Source organism: Amblyomma americanum, chromosome 1 (genome assembly GCF_052857255.1).
Source record: "Amblyomma americanum isolate KBUSLIRL-KWMA chromosome 1, ASM5285725v1, whole genome shotgun sequence".
NCBI lineage: Eukaryota > Metazoa > Arthropoda > Arachnida > Ixodida > Ixodidae > Amblyomma > Amblyomma americanum.
The window spans coordinates 445819903-445836570 of record NC_135497.1 but is presented as its reverse complement, the minus strand read 5'-3'; the positions used below and the strand labels follow the sequence as shown (position 1 = coordinate 445836570).

At 46.3% G+C, this 16668-nt stretch overlaps 1 protein-coding gene across 1 annotated transcript in view; it reads left to right on the top strand.

Moving 5' to 3' along the window:
• The first annotated feature begins 208 nt into the window (after positions 1 to 208).
• LOC144115943 (uncharacterized) overlaps positions 209 to 16668 on the top strand; it is a 457564-nt gene continuing 441104 nt past the window's right edge. Inside the window, exons 1-3 of the mRNA XM_077650576.1 lie at positions 209 to 459; positions 537 to 704; positions 5397 to 8260. Coding sequence (XP_077506702.1) covers positions 217 to 459; positions 537 to 704; positions 5397 to 5645 — 660 coding nt within the window. The 5' untranslated portion in view covers positions 209 to 216 and the 3' untranslated portion in view covers positions 5646 to 8260. The remainder of the gene's footprint in view (positions 460 to 536; positions 705 to 5396; positions 8261 to 16668) is intronic.

Genomic DNA, 16668 nt, shown 5'->3' with positions numbered 1-16668 from the left:
TCGTCTTGTCTTGTCCATCGTGCGTCGTCTCGCGGCGAACCCGATAAAGGGGAGGCCATCAACCCCGGACGCGACTAACCTCTGCGGAACACCCTAGGTACACCAGCCCTCTAGTGTCCCTAGCGCGTTAAGCCTAGCGTTTTTAGCTGCTCAACTTATTGAACCTAGAGCTTGACAGTCCCTAGGCCACATTGTTTGCGTTATTTCAGTTTAGCAATGGCTATGCGGGACGTACCTGTCGGCAACAGCCAACTCAAGCCATTGTGCAGAAGTCGCCTACGTTTATGCCCGTCGGTTGAGACCTGTACGTTTAGCTTCGGGGGCTACGACGCCGTGCACCTCGCAAGCGCTGTGCGGCGCCTTAATCTCAAGCCCGCAGATTTTGTTATCCTTTACGTAGGAGGGAATGACCTTGCGAGGCCTAATGCCAGTCCGCAAGCGATATGCGTTAACTTCAAGGTAGTACGTAATTGCTGAGAACTTCCAATTGCTGTCGATTTCAGTACGAAATTATCATACATCTTTTCGTATCACAGGCCCTTGTCCTGCTTCTGCTGCGCGACGTGGCACCTGTCGTGCTTGTGGCAAAGGTGTTGCCGCGGTGTTTTGCCTCGACGGACGCCGAGGCAAGTCGTCGCTTGCTTAACCGCAATTTGACGGCTGCGCTCAAGCGGATGCCGTGTGTGGGCATCTTGAACCCAGACGTGAGTACCGATTCATGCTTGTCTTAACCGTGTGCGAGGCAAGTACAGTCAGCAAGCCTGGCGGTCGCTGGAGCGGTTTGCCGAGGAACCGTAAAAGTGAAATATTGGCTCAGCTGTTCTATAACTGGTACAGTGCAGTCGACAGGACGCACAGCGTGCCAGTGCGCCTTCGGTCTAGCACCAGCATAATATTGACAACTGAGTACAGGTTCTAAACTTTCACTTTTTTGTGGTACACGGTGGCGTTGTAGCGCTTTAAATGGGTGTGCTGACGACTGTAAGTACAAGATGCGACAAATATAGTGGTGCCTTGCAACAATATTTGTGCGTGGGGAAACAAACAGTCGTGTAGAAAAAGTTAACTCCTGCATGTGACCGTAAATTTGCGAACTGTTTTGATAGAAGTGAAGGCGAGCGGACAGTGACACAGTCCCCTTGCTTTTCTCAGAGCCTGAACTTTCCTGCGTCAATCGACCTTTGTTTTTTCAGAGAGCGTCCGCGAATTGAGGTGTGTACCCACAGATACTGCAATGCAGCTATCCTTCCAAGTCCAATTTCCAGGTGGCTGGCATACTCTTGAAAGCATTCTAATTATTGCTTGCTGCACTGGAGGGGTTGCAGTATACCAGACACACTTGCCAAACTCTTAAGCAGTAATTGCATGAGCTAATGTTCTTTGGTGATGTGCCCCGCGACACAATCGCCTGTCACTCGTCACCTTGTTCATTCGCCTCGCGGCATTGAAGAAGTGTAATTATACTAACTCCCCGTTTTTAAGACTCAGCAGCATGAAGTATGACTACAGTACTAATGAAAAATCTTCTAGTAATATATTGTATTTCTAAGGGATGCTGTGAGTGTTGCAAAACTTTGGCAAGAAGTGAGTTAGTCTCCCACAACCATAATAGTTAATAATAAATAGCCTAAATGACCTTCCTGGCTCTATTGTGCCCACCAAGTTTTCGCTTAACTATTTCACCGAGCTATAGCTCAGATGAAGCGAGCATTGGCAGCTTCTTCGCTGAAACCATGCTAAAAAAAACTTCCTTCGCAAATGCTGCTGTGATTGGCTAGTCTTGTGAGCTGATTTCGGGCGGGCGCCACTTTCATGTCACTTTTCATACAGCATAAATCATGCCTACTAAAGCCTCAAATGGCATGAGTGGCAGTGTTTGGCAGATAGTGAGCAATGGTAAAGCAAAGGAAAATAAAAGACTTAATGAATTTGGAAAAAAAAGTCAGCAACACAGAGAGACAAATATTGACACAACTGTTATGCCATCAAGAGGGATGACAGTAATTTGAAATTAAGACAATGACATCAGATGAAATAAAGGGCAGGAAGCAATGCAGAGACAGACTGCAAAATTTTTTTCAGGGTCTATTTAGTATTCATGCGAAATACACTAGGTGGCAAATTATTGAATGAGGCAGGTACATAGTATTGACGTGTGCGCTTTCCATACCGGGTTGAGGAGCAAGTAACATGCCGCTGTTTGTAATGTACTGCACACACTCCAGTGTTTGGTCAGCTACCTTGGCCACCTTTTGGCAGCTCACAGATTCCAGCTAAGTATCATAGCATGGCAAAACGCAAGCTGTTGTGTGTCTGTGTGTCCGGATCCAAAGCTAATTTCAGAATAATAATAATAATAATTGGTTTTTGGGGAAAGGAAATGGCGCAGTATCTGTCTCAGTCAGAGCACACCTTAACCGCCCAGCGCCGTAAGGGAAGGGATAAAGGAGGGAGTGAAAGAGGAAAGGAAGAAAGAGGTGCTGTAGTGGAGGGCTAAGGAATAATTTCGACCACCTGGGGATCTTTAATGTGCACTGACATCGCACAGCACACCGGCGCCTTAGCGTTTTGCCTCCATAAAAACGCAGCCGCCGCGGTCGGGTTCGAACCCGGGAACTCCAGATCAGTAGCCGAGCGTCCTAACCACTGAGCCACCGCGGCAGGTGGCTCAGAAAAAAAATTTCAGAAAAATAACTCTTTGCATGTGCATTGGCCACGGTTTTGTAAGTTCTAACATCAGCGCACACTTGCAAGAAATGCGACATCTTTTTTTTAAGAAGAAATACCATGATCAAAGGAATGAACAGAAGTGAGTGAGTGACCTTCCAGACCACCAAAATCATACCTGTCATTCACACCAAGAGCAAAGTCTGTGGCACTGAATGTGACAACTCGTGCAAACAGAGGAGAAAAGACATCCAAACACCATGGTGTGTGCTCCTGGGAAATTATACACGTTGTTAATGAAAGCAGCAAAGAGCGAGTTACAAAATATGCGGGGTTGCATGTGATAGTGACATAGTTTTTTTCCCTTTGCAAAGTCAAGGTGGCGGGGTTGCATGTGATAGTGACATAGTTTTTTTCCCTTTGCAAAGTCAAGGTGGCAATGACTGATGCACTGGCAGACAGAGCAGACTGATCATGATGAGAGTGAATGTTTATGGTGCAAGGGCATCTGCGGCCAAAGAGCGCCATGGCACAAGGTATTTTCGTTTGCTCAATGTGGAGTCAAAGACCCATTTCCCAAGCATTTCACCATGAATAAGCCGAGCGCCAAGCAAGGGAAAGCTTGTACCCATTGTATCACCGGTGGGTACCCGGCGACACTGGGGATCGAACCCCGTTCCTCCCGCATGCGAGGTGGATGCTCATCCACTAGGCCACCGCTACGGTCCAGAGCAGACTGTAGCTCGGACCAAAGGAAACAAAAATCTCTTAAGCAAGCAGCAAAGTGACATTCCAACCACATTGCTTATCAATTTGAAATTGGCCGCCTATACACTATTTACAGTGCCATGTCATGGAGGCATCTTTGATCACGTGGTCACGCTGCCATTGCATGCCTCCCGACCGCTGAGCTCCTGCCTCGTCCCAACGGCTGCTGCTTCTGGGGGTTTAGCTCAGATAGCCAGTGTTTTGGCTGATATGGTTGTAAAGGAGTGGGAAGGTGACACTAGCATAAGGCTAAAGGTTCAAAGAACATTTTAAAACCACAATTTGATCACTTCAGGCGTGAAAACGTGATCGGGCTGCATGTCGTGGAGATACACTCAGCTCTCAGCCTCTTCGAACCGACGAAGGCATCGCTTGAATGCTATACTGTTCAACACCGCAAGCTAGCATGTCACTGCTCTTAGGTTTTGAAGAGATATGCAAAAATCTCGGCATATTAGACTCGCTTCCCGGCATTGCTCAAAGACGAGACGCACTTCCTGCATGGTACAATTTGCCAGCAATCTGCGATTTCACGCTGACTTCTGTAAGAAGCACACTCTACAACAGATTATAGAAGAATTTCTTGTACTCAAAGAAAAATACAGTGGTCCACGGACTTTTATATGGATGGCTGGAATACTTGTTTATGTTGGAAGCGCAGTGGTGAAAGTGAACTGAGTGTACTTTCGGCTCTTTAATTTAAAAATGTAATCTCTCCGCTTCTTAGCGACATCATACACAACATAAAATAGCCACAGCTCAAGGACAAAACAAAACTGTGCTGGGTGCCGAGCCATATCGTTATTAAAGGCAACAAGAGAGCAGATGTCTGCGCTGCTCAAGCTGGGGGCAGGGAAATAAAAACGCACATATCCCCTTTAATGAAAAATGAAGCAAATAACAAACTTCACTTTGCTATGCCAGTTTTAGATGAATGGAAGTCTTGCACCTGCCTGAAAGGTTTTGAGGAAGTGGCTATCTGCCGTCATTCGTATAGGACATGCACATCTCACACATAACTTCCTACTGCCAAGCGAAGAGAAACCTGTTTGCAGAAAATGCGGAGATGAGCTTACAGCAAACCATTTTATTTTCATGCACAAAACTTTAATGACTGGGAAAAAATATTTTACCCCTTTTTATACAGAACACATTCCTTTTCCTCCAGCCGTGATTTTAGGTGCAGATACACTGGTCGATATGCCAGATGTTTTTAGCTTTTTAAGGGAAGCAAACATGCTTCATAAACTCTAAATGTTGGCCCTATGCTTCGCTACATACACTGAAACCTCAGCCACTTTCGCAGTCCTGAGAAGGTGGCGGAGGCCTTTATCTGAGTTGCGGGAACCACCAGAGCCTTGCCCACGTTGTGGAGGTTACCCGATTTTTTCTGATTTAAAAGCCGGGTCTTGCCTTAAGGTCCCTTATTGCGTGGAAGGTGCGGTGTGTTGTAAACCTTTCTTTTGCAGCAAGTAGTGTGTTAGACAGGCTGGGTGGCGTCATAATGAAAGACTCGCGTGGCATGCTAGCAGGATAAAAACTGGCCATGTAGGACTTGGTTGCACATTGTAGCTCCAGTGGGTTCATGCCTTGGCTCAGACTCATTCTCAAAAACATAAGTAGGAAACTATAGAAGCTGAGAAGACTGCAGTAGGAGGCGATAAAGGTATCAATATATGTCAGTGTCTTGCCAGAAACCACTCCTAGCGCAGGGGGACATCCGGGTCCGTTCTTATCCTTGTGTGTGTGCCTGGTTATCTGTCATAGATTAATTACGGCATTGTAATTTGGTTCTCATTGAGCACTGCATTTGTGTGGATGCATTCTTTCTGCCTTCTTTATGCATTGTTTACAGGAAAGCTGTGCCAGAAAGCCGAAATACTTATTGTAGCTCTATGCTGTTAGGATGTCATGCTTGCTCAAGCTGCCTTATTTATCAACGTATCTCATTTTGTTTTCAGCATCGCTTCCTGGATGCAATGAAAGCACCCAAGAGGCACCTTTTCGCCGCTGATGGCTATCACCTGTCAGCTGACGAAGGTATCGAGGAGCTGGCGGAGGTCTTCGTGAGGGGCCTCGCAAAATTCTATGGAGCGGGCATCCTGGCACCGTTCTCAGGTGCACCTGCCAGGTATATCATTCACCAGTGCCATCAGTGCGGATCCAAGGGCCACTGGCATGGGGACTGCTATGAGTACTGCAGGCCATAGGACCTGCACTACAGCCTGCAGTACTTACAGCAATGGGCAGTGCAGGGATTGCAAGGTTTTGATGAGTAACTTGGTGGCAGTGAGACCTGTTCCTGATGTGTTTCTGAGCTGCATCTGCTCTGTGGAGTCTGCAGCATCAAGTGGGTGCTCACTAACATTAGCCAGCACCGAGGCATTTTTCCATTTAGACTTCATTGAATTTGCCATTGGTGTGGCTTAAATTAATTGAAAGCTTTCCTCGTTGGCATCACTTATATCCAATGTATCACTGCAGCGATGGCGTAGAGGTAGAACATCCGCCTCGCGTGCAAGAGGACCGGGGTTCAAATCCTGGTGCCGCGCAATTCTCCACCGGGTTAAAAAAAAAAAAAAATCCGCGTGTCGATGGAATTGCATAACCAGGCCTGGAGTGCGGCCTTATCTCGGTGACCAGAACCGACAACGCACTCTCTCACCAGAGCAGGATTTGGCCACCCTGGTGTAGTACTTGGCCACAACCTTCTATGATCAAACCAATTAACCCTCGGCCCTCAGTCCCCAGCGGCTGCAGAGCAACTGACCACGGCGGCGGTCAGACCTGTGACGCAGCGGAGGGTGCTAAGAATCTCTGGCTCCGGACAGGCCGCCATTGGAATCTGAACCTGGCAACGTTTAACGCTAGAACTTTAGCTAGTGAGGCTAGCCTAGCAGTGCTGTTCGAGGAACTAGCGGGAATTAAATGGGATGTGATAGGGCTTAGCGAAGTTAGGAGGACAGGTGAGGCGTATACAGTACTAAAGGACGGACACATACTGTGCTATCGCGGGTTAGAGGGTAGACGAGAACTAGGTGTGAGTTTCCTCATTAATAAGGATATAGCTGGCAACGTAGAGGAGTTCTACAGTATTAACGAGAGGGTAGCAGCTATAGTAATTAGGCTGAATAGGAGGTACAAGCTGAAAGTGGTGCAGGCCTACGCACCCACATCCAGCCATGATGACCAGACCGTTGAAAGCTTCTATGAGGACGTAGAATCAGCAATGAATAGAGTAAAATCGAAGTACACTGTACTGATGGGCGACTTCAATGCGAAGGTGGGCAAGAAGCAGGCTGACGACCACGCGGTAGGTGACTATGGGATAGGCTCTAGAAATAGCAGGGGAGAGTTATTAGTCGAATTCGCGGATAGAAATAATTTACGGATCATGAATACCTTCTTCCGCAAACGAGAAAACAGGAAGTGGACCTGGAAGAGCCCCAATGGTGAGATTAAAAATGAAATAGACTTCATACTATGCGCTAAACCTGGCATTCAGGATGTGGCCGTCCTCGGAAGGGTGCGTTGCAGCGACCATAGAATGGTAAGGTCTAGAATTAGCCTAGACTTGAAGAGGGAACGGAAGAAGCTAGCGAAGAAGAAGACCATTAACGAGTTAGCCGTAAAAGGGAAAGCACAGGAGTTTAGGATAGCGCTGCAAAACAGATACTCGGCTTTAACTGAGGAAGATGATCTTGATGTTCATTTAATGCACGATAACCTGACATCAATAATTACGGAGTGCGCAGTAGAAGTAGGCGGTAGGACAGTTCGAAAAGATACCGGGAAGCTATCTCAGGTGACGAAAGATCTGATTAAGAATCGCCAAAACATGAAGGCATCTAACACTACCGATAGAATAGAACTAACGGAGCTATCAAAGTTAATAAATAAGCGCAAGGTAGCCGACATAAGGAAGTTTAATATGGAGAGAATCGAGCATGCTGTAAAGAACGGAGGTAGCCTAAAAACAGTGAAGAGGAAACTAGGCATAGGTAAAAACCAGATGTATGCATTAAGAGACAAGCAGGGCAATGTCATTAGCAATATGGATAAGATAGTTAACGTAGCCGAAGAGTTCTACACAGACCTGTACAGTAGCCAATGTAATCAGAACGCTAATGAGAAAGACAGCAGTGCACAGCAATGCGTCATCCCGCCAGTAACGAAAGATGAAGTAAAGAAAGCCTTAGAAGCAATGAAAAGGGGAAAAGCAGCTGGGGAGGATAAGGTAACAGCAGATCTGTTGAAGGATGGAGGGGACATCGTGCTAGAAAAACTAGCCACCCTGTATACGCAATGCCTTATGACCTCGACTGTACCAGAAGCTTGGAAGAATGCAAACATTATCTTAATTCATAAGAAGGGAGACGCCAAGGACTTGAAAAATTACAGGCCGATCAGCTTACTATCCGTTGCCTACAAAGTATTTACTAAGGTAATCGCTAATAGAGTCAGGGCAACGTTAGACTTTAATCAACCAAATGATCAGGCAGGCTTTCGTAAAGGATATTCTACAATAGATCATATTCACACCATCAATCAGGTGATAGAGAAATGCGCAGAATATAACCAACCTCTATATATAGCTTTCATTGATTACGAGAAAGCATTCGACTCAGTGGAAACCTCAGCAGTCATACAGGCATTGCGTAATCAGGGGGTAGAAGAGCCTTATGTCAAAATACTGGAAGATATATATAGCAACTGCACAGCTACTATAGTCCTCCATAAAGTCAGCAATAAAATTCCAATAAGGAAGGGCGTCAGGCAAGGAGACACGATCTCGCCAATGCTGTTCACCGCATGTTTACAGGAGGTATTTCGAGGCCTGAATTGGGAACAGTTGGGAATAAGAATAAATGGAGAATACCTAAATAATCTGAGATTTGCTGATGACATTGCCTTGCTGAGTCACTCAGGAGGTGAACTGCAAATCATGATCAACGAGTTAGACAGGCAGAGCAGATCGATGGGTCTAAAAATTAACATGCAGAAAACCAAGGTAATGTTCAACAGCCTAGCAAGGGAACAACAGTTCACAATTGGCAGCGAGAGCCTAGAAATTGTGCCGGAATACATCTACTTAGGGCAGGTAGTGACAGCTGATCCGGATCATGAGAGGGAGATAACTAGAAGGATAAGAATGGGGTGGAGCGCATATGGCAAATTCTCGCAGATCATGAGTGGCAGTTTACCAATTTCCCTCAAGAGGAAAGTGTACAACAGCATAATCTTACCGGTACTCACCTATGGGGCAGAAACGTGGAGGCTAACGAAAAGAGTTCAGCTTAAGTTAAGGACAACGCAGCGAGCCATGGAAAGAAAAATGATAGGTGTAACGTTAAGAGATCGGAAGCGGGCAGAGTGGGTGAGGGAACAAACACGGGTTAATGACATCCTAGTCGAAATCAAGAGAAAGAAATGGGCTTGGGCAGGGCATGTAATGCGAAGGCAAGATAACCGCTGGTCTTTAAGGGTAACGGAGTGGGTTCCAAGAGAAAGTAAGCATAGCAGGGGGCGGCAGAAGGTTAGATGGGCGGATGAGATTAAGAAGCTTGCAGGCAAAGGGTGGATGCAGCTGGCAAATGATAGGGTTAATTGGAGAGACATGGGAGAGGCCTTTGCCCTGCAGTGGGTGTAGTAGGGCTGATGATGATGATATCCAATGTGTACCTTCGTGACAAACCCCTCGTGGCAAGCATCATTCACATCCATTAAACTGTTGGCCTACTTCATTATGCCAGGCATTGGTGAGCCAGAACTATATGAAAGGAAAAAATAGTTGGTAATGATATGAAGAATCTGTGAAACCTCTAAGCTGTGTCCCTGTGAATGACAAACTGGCTTTTAAATGTGTAGTGCGGCCACATCTTTATCTAAAATAGCAGTGCCTCACAACCGTGTAATGCTGTGTGTTAGCACAAGATGAATCTTTTCATGCAGCCATAGCATGCGCAGAACTTTGCAATACGCTTTCACAAATGTCTTTGCCACTATACCAGGTTCCGTATGTATTACAAATGCTTTTCAACACAATGTGCAATGGTTTGGTTTGCTATGGGTTTGTCCCAAAGCGACTAAGGCTATGAGGGCTGCCGTCGTGAAGGTTTCCGGAAATTTCTACCGCCTGGGCTTCATTAACGTTCACTGACATCGCACAGCACACGAACCTCTAGAATTTCGCCTCCATCGAAATTCGACCGTTGCGACCGTGGTCGAACCCACGCCTTTCGAGTCGGCAGCCGAGCAGCATAACTGCTAGGCAACCGCAATGGACTACAGTGTGCAATGGTAGGAAAAGTTCACTTAGTAAAAGAATTGGCGCCAGATACGTGGATTCCTATGGCTGGTTCAAAGAGGGTTCAAAGCCATTGCTATATTAAATCCATCATTTCATCATAAACCATTTTGTTCTATCAAGGCTTGACTGCATTTTTTGCTATCTGAAGGATGAAGCAGACATCCAGTTCCTCTCCAGTGGTTGAATGAGTGTCCGGACGAATTTTTGGATGCAGTGACGCTGTGACCCAGCTTCATTGCTTTGCCTGCCCCCTGTGTGACTGGAGCACTTGTGCTTTCGCTCTTCTACATCTTCTGATGTGACTGTAGGGGATGTGCTTCCACAAGCATGAACCACACACCGTGCTGGTTAGCGGGTAAAAGGCCCAAAGCTTTATTGCACATGGCATATGTAGCCGAGAAAGCAGTGAGGCCACCTAGTGCAACACACACTACATCCCCCCTTGTTGAAGAAAGGAACAAAAATGCACTCTATGTTCAGCACTACACAAGCACAAGTTCAGTCTTATAGGCCTCGAAATCAGTTGTCTAAATCTTGACACTCAAAAGGGTGAACTTGAAGGTTGTGACGGGGACGGGGGTGAAGCCATGAAGTTGGGCCAAGAACTACTTGCATCCGTGCTGTATTAGTCTCACTCCTTGATGGCTTCCTCTCGGGTTCATTCCAGTAACACGTTTGGCAGGACCCTCGGACTTTGGCACAATGAACAGTGGGATGAGGAATAACCTGTAGCATTGAAGAAATTTATTCAGGTCCTCCACTACATACGGCTGGGGGATGTTGAACTTGTCCCAGAACCATCGCAGGGTTATCTGCCATGCACCCGAACTTGCCCACTCGTCTGAAGTGGGCACTGTACCTGAGGTGAATTCCTTTTCCTATTAGCTTGATCGCTCAGATTAAAAGACTTAGACAATGGCCAGCCTGGTTCAAGCTGCTTGATGTCTTAGGAACTCTGGTGTGCGTCTGCCTATGAGAAGTTGTGCTGTGCTTAGTTCACTGACGCCAGGAATTTTCTGGTAGACAAGCAGTGCGATGAAAACATTGTCCGCCTTGACGGTCCACGCCATCCTGTCCACCTCAGCTTTTGACTGTGGGAATCTTGGGCTGCTGGTGATATGCGTAAAGCCTTAAAGGATGTGCAAAGGTAAAGACGACGTCGGATGAGGATTATGGACCATTGTCGCTGTGGGCTACCTCTGGGATCCCATGGCCGGCAAACGCTCTTGATGGCTGCGATAACTGCCGATGTTGTAGTAGAGTGCTGACTAGTGACTTCAGGGAAGATTGGAAGAGGTCAACTCCCACCTCCAGCTGGGGAAGGCTTGGAGTCTAAGGCATCGTTGCTTCTATGCTCTTGCCACAGTTAGTCTTGGTGTGCCTCTTGACTATAGGTGACCACACTGAATCTTGAGCAATGGCTTTGCATTGGTTAATACCTTGATGCTCGTCATGAATGAGATCCGTATGGAGTGATGAAGGGCCATTGACATTGCAATGAGGGCTCCTTTGAGAAGTGGCCGTCGAAAACACTGAGGTTTCCATGATGTGTCCAGTACTTCTTAAATGTGAAGCAGTATCGTCTGCTGGTCCAACCTTTGGTGCAATACTCGAGCAGAAGGTTACACGTTCGTCTTAGCGAGTGGAAGAAAAACCTACGAGTGTGCAAAGAGTCCTTTCATGAGCTCAACAAGATCAGCTTGCCTGGGCAGTGTGCCATCCGGTAGCGCACATCGGAGCATGTCCACAGTGGCTAACAGCTTGCTGGGTACATATGGCACCTGGCACTGGAAGTGCATCAGCTTCAGACAGAACCACTGAATCTGCGGAGGTAACAAGCAGACATCCATGTTCCCATTATTGCCAGTTGTAGCTGGTTGTCCATCTCAAGGAATAAATGTAGACCACAGACATACTCATCAATGCGAAGCACTGGCTAGCCTGCTGCCGAAGCCTCCGTCTCTGTCTGATTGTGCCAACGTTTTGCTGTTGTGAGTGATAGAAAAACTGGTTGACACTCACGGGAAGGCTGCTTCAGTTACAGGATGGCACCAAGACCGAAGGAGCTGCCTTCGGCTGATACTTTCGTCTTGATCCCAGTGTAGTACCAAGTACGAGCAAAGCAGTTTCTTAAGCTTGGCAAAGGCAGATTATTGAGCGTGGTTTTAGTCCACTCCCATCAGCAGCAAAGCTCGGATCTGTGCTTTTGCTTTTGATATACGAGGTAGGAAGCATCCAGTGCAGTTAACGAGGCCCAGAAGTCGACGAATGCCTGTGGCACCTTGAGACACTGGCATGACTTTCATTGTGGCGACGTTGTCTGGGTCATGAAAGCCTTCGTTTGTATGTCATCGCATGACACCTGGAGACCCTTCACACGTTCCTCTTCCACATAAAGCCTCAGTTCCTTTTATTGAGCTTCATACCTCCCGGTTGCTGGCCCGCGAAAAGCAGAACGCCACCCATTGCAAACAAACAGTTGGCCCCGCTGTTTCCGCCAACTCCTAATCAACTTTTCATTTGTCGAATTCACGCTGAGCGGAACTGTTCGAGTTCTCTGCAAGAAAGAATCGCTTGTCGCTTGAAGTTGGCGGTGTATCTTTGTCGATGTGACATGTCACTCAAGTGCACAACTGCGAATGCGGTGGCAAAACGGAGGCGCAGAGGGAAACAACAGACACAAAGACAGGCATTCTGAGTGACTGGTATACGAGCCCTGTACGAAGCCTGCAAAGTACACAACCTGAAAGCAGACGTCACCGCCACCTTTATGAATTAGTTAAACCAGTGATTCTTTTAATTGCACTAGTGCTCTTGCTGGATTTTAACTGTGATTATAACTGTCGCAAATTTACCATTTTTAATATTTGTGTTATGCGCGACTGCGGCTTCGACATGATGGAGCGTTTGTTTTGATCACGACCTCTTCTATAAACTACAATACACTGGCTTTCGTACCTATTTAAACGCCAAAATAGACCGCTTCCTAAGCTGTCTACCACAATAAGACCACAGAAATAAGTGAGAGCTATGCGGGTCCACACTGCAATTCGCTGTTATTTTCGACTGAGAGGCCACATCTCCACAGCTGTATCGTCTGCTCGCCGGCATGGCCATCTCGAATACAGTCGACAGCATTCAAAGTAGTTCCAAACGTTTTCATTAGACTTGGCAACGCTGATTTTTCTTCATTTTTTTGTGTGTGTATTTACTGTGAACACAAGTATAGTCCCAGTGTAGCCGGCGCTGCTTGAACGGCAATAAGACTGCATTAGCGCGCTGCTTTTGCTCGTTTTGGTCACGAATATAGATCAAGGTTCTTTGGTCACGAATATAGCTCGACAGCTAATTGTGGGTAACATTCCTGAAAAAAAAGTCTACTTATATGAGAGTAGATACGGTACCTTTCTCACTCTGAAATATGCCTAGGAATTCTACTTAGTGATGTCCAAAACAATGTTTGTTTTTGTTTAGTTTTACATTCTCTTTACACCCATGTTGCCCACATGATCCATAAGTTCAGCAGCTTATGGTCATGCTCTTCTTTCTTTCCCCAGAAAAACCTGAATGTCGTCAAATTGACGACTGGTTTTCGAATATTCTGGCCATTTCTTTTTGAAAGAATACTGGGGCAGATTTTATTTGAAACGGTATTAAACAGTAGCAGCAATGAGCAGCAGACACAATGAATTTAGTCAATCCGTGACAATTTTCACAAAAGACAGATTTCATGAAGTCCAGCCCTGGCATCCAGCTTTGAGAAAGCCTTGCCATCACCAAGATGGCCTAAAACCCGTCTAACTGTAGGTGAGACATTCCATTCCCTAAGAACTTCCTTGTTGAGTATCGCCAGATCCATATAGAGGCGGTATCTACCCAAGGCTTTTAGAGAACCACGTTTAGGCTAGCACACAATGGTGTAAGTTCATCGATATTTTTCACAACTCCTTGTTTTTCAAGGATGTCAAGCTCTTCCTTCACCACATTAAGAGAGGCTGGGAAATGCTACAAGGTATGCTAATTGTGAAAGGCTTGGTATTCGGCTGGAGTCTGATAGTGTATTCTGCACCGAAAGTCCCTAGGCCATCAGATTTCTTGCATTTGCAACTGAGAGGGATATGCACCCTGACTTCCTTGAGGAGAATGTTGAAGTGCATCTGCAAAATGAACAACTCCAATACCTGTTATGCTGAGTAACCAAGAAGTGGTGACGGCGACGACAGCAGGACATAGATTCTCTGTTTCGAAGTGCAACCCTTCCATTTGAGAATTGTGAAAAATTGACCAGCAACCCTCAGCTGGCAGTTGTCTGGCCCGGTGAGAGTCCCCTTCAGCGTGCCCAGCAGCCACTGAAAGCCTGGAAAGGTGTCGGGAACTGGAGTCACTTCTGCACCTTGGTCCACTTTAAATTTGGGAGGAAGTCTGTTGACCTTCATGCGCACAAACTTCGTGTCAAGTCTTTTCCGCCTTGGTGGGACAGACATCGCGTGCAAGTGTCATGGAGATAAGCGTTGCTTGGCGAGACGGACAGGTTTGCGGAGACGCTCTCATAAGGTCCTTTCTTTTTGCAAAACCTACATACAGCATTGTGCACAGGGCAGAAGGCATGCACATGAGCTTCGGGTCCACAAAAGTTGCAAAGCTTCTTCTATGTTTTTTACGTGTCTCTGTTGGAATGGATTTGTGTTGCACGTGCCTGCGTGCACAGTCAGAGACCGATCTTGTGCCCTTTCCTTTCTTTCCTTCTGCGCGTCCTTGTGCAAGCAAGCATGCAAAAATGCTTTGTCAAGAGTCAGATCTGGCATGCGACACAGCTGTTCTGAAAGCTTGGCGTCGAGCAGGCCAACAACAAAGCCGTCAATTTCCAGCCTATCCTCGACAGTTAAAGACCCAAAATTACAGCTTCTTTACTATCGAACGCAGGGCAAAGTAGAATGCGTCTACGCTCTCGGATCGTTGCCGTATGTGCTTATGAAAGCGAAAACTTCTGTAATAGGCTGTGAAGTGTTGCTTGACTTATGTGTACTCACACATTCCACCTCTGAAACGCGTGCTCTGTACTTGGCATGTGAAGCGTAATTGGAACTTGCATGTCAGTAAAGTGACCAAAATCACCTTCGTGCAAAAGGCCCAAAATTTCTTTCCTGCACGTGAGTGGGACAACAACACAGGCTGCGTAGAGTGGCAGATCGTCCTCTACTGTGAGCTGTTGACGACGCTCGTAGAAGGATCTCACTTCAAGGGGTAAATCTCGTCGAGAAGGCCTTTCTTTTGTGCAGAGTTCTCGGAGATACAAGCACACACAATCTGATTTTTGGGATTCTCAGCCACTCAAGGCAGTGCTGCTTGATGGGAAGGGTTGTCCTCACCTTCCTTGCGACGACGCTGACGAAGGTTAGCATCTGCAAGTCTTTGATGGCGGACTTGCCAAGCCAGGGAGTGCGGACATCTTGCAGGCATTGCAATTAATCGGGTGTGGCCGCTGCGGCAGAATATGACGCTTTTTATTGTGACACAAACTCTGCATACAGACCCTGGTATTCTGTCTATACAAGCCACCTTCAATTTCTCCTCAATGTCCTTTTAAGAATTAGTTAACTAAATGTATAGAATGACCTATTAAAAAGGCTTGTTTTTGTGTGATCGCATGCACTACAGCTAATAACAATAACTAATCTGTCATCATAACATCAGGTGTTCCTCAACGGCCTGTATTAGGACCTCTCTTCATAATCTATATTAATTATCATCGTGATGTCATAACATCATCTATTAATATGTCGCAATCATTGGCAAACACCCTGAGACCTGTGCACCCAATCCAATACTATTTTTTCTTAAGTGTGACATTAATAACATTTCTGCTTGGTGCAACACTTGGCTTATGAAGCTTATTGTATTCATATGTAAAGCACTTCGTGACATGAATGCCTCATGAAGCTAATATACATTTATCGTTTTTAAAGGGCTCTACAAAAGTGCTCTCAATAAAGGTGCAGTATGCCTTGTATGTTAAAGGTCGACACAACGAATATCCTGCAGTAAACATTTCGAAATCCATGCTCCACTGCATGGGGCCGCACGCAAGAACAGTTCTTGCATTGACATTGCAGGCTGAAGTAGACTTTATGGCCACATCAGTTGTCGAGAAGGCATTCACCGACCACTTCGTACATCCACTCAAGCTATATGAATCTGCCTGTTTCCACCGCTGGATGGAGCAGCTGGGCGAGACCGTTTGTTTGTTTGTTTTGTTTTTTTTGCAGTGCTGTCCATACAGTGGTTAAGCACTAAGAGTACGCACCATCTGCTACTGAAGATAGGCTTGTTCCGAGATTGCTTCATCATCGGTTTGCTTGACTACAATCTTTCAGACCAGCTCTGTTGGAGCCCGAAGTTGTGCGAGGCATTTGTACAGGGCGCTGCTCTGTCCCATTATTTTTTTAAATAGGCTTAGTGTGTGATTTGAGAGGGAAAACACAGGTCGTTTTTAATTGCAGATACCTGTAGAGCTACACAGCCTACATCCTCTTTAGAGGCCAGTCTTGCAAGTACAAGTGTCATGACGAAATAAGCAAAAAGGAGTCGCAAATCACTGAGGCTGACAACCGTGCGTGAAGGTTACGTTTTTGATAAATATCGAAGTGTATAAGTTTTGTTCTGAAAACGCTAATGCACCTTAATCATGCGGGGAAGATGGTGAAAAAGACATCCTGAATGTTGTAAGCCAAAGAAAGCCTGTAATTGGTTGCACAACAGGTGGCCAGCTGAGTTTCGGTACGTTTTGAGGTCCCTCGCGGCTGTGCGCTTTGTGTGCCCACGTGGTTTCGTTTCACATTCCTCAGTTTACAAGGGTGAGGCAGCAGCAGACCTCCAACTGCCTCTCTAAGTGCTCCTTGGACGAAGTTTATGCACCATCAGGC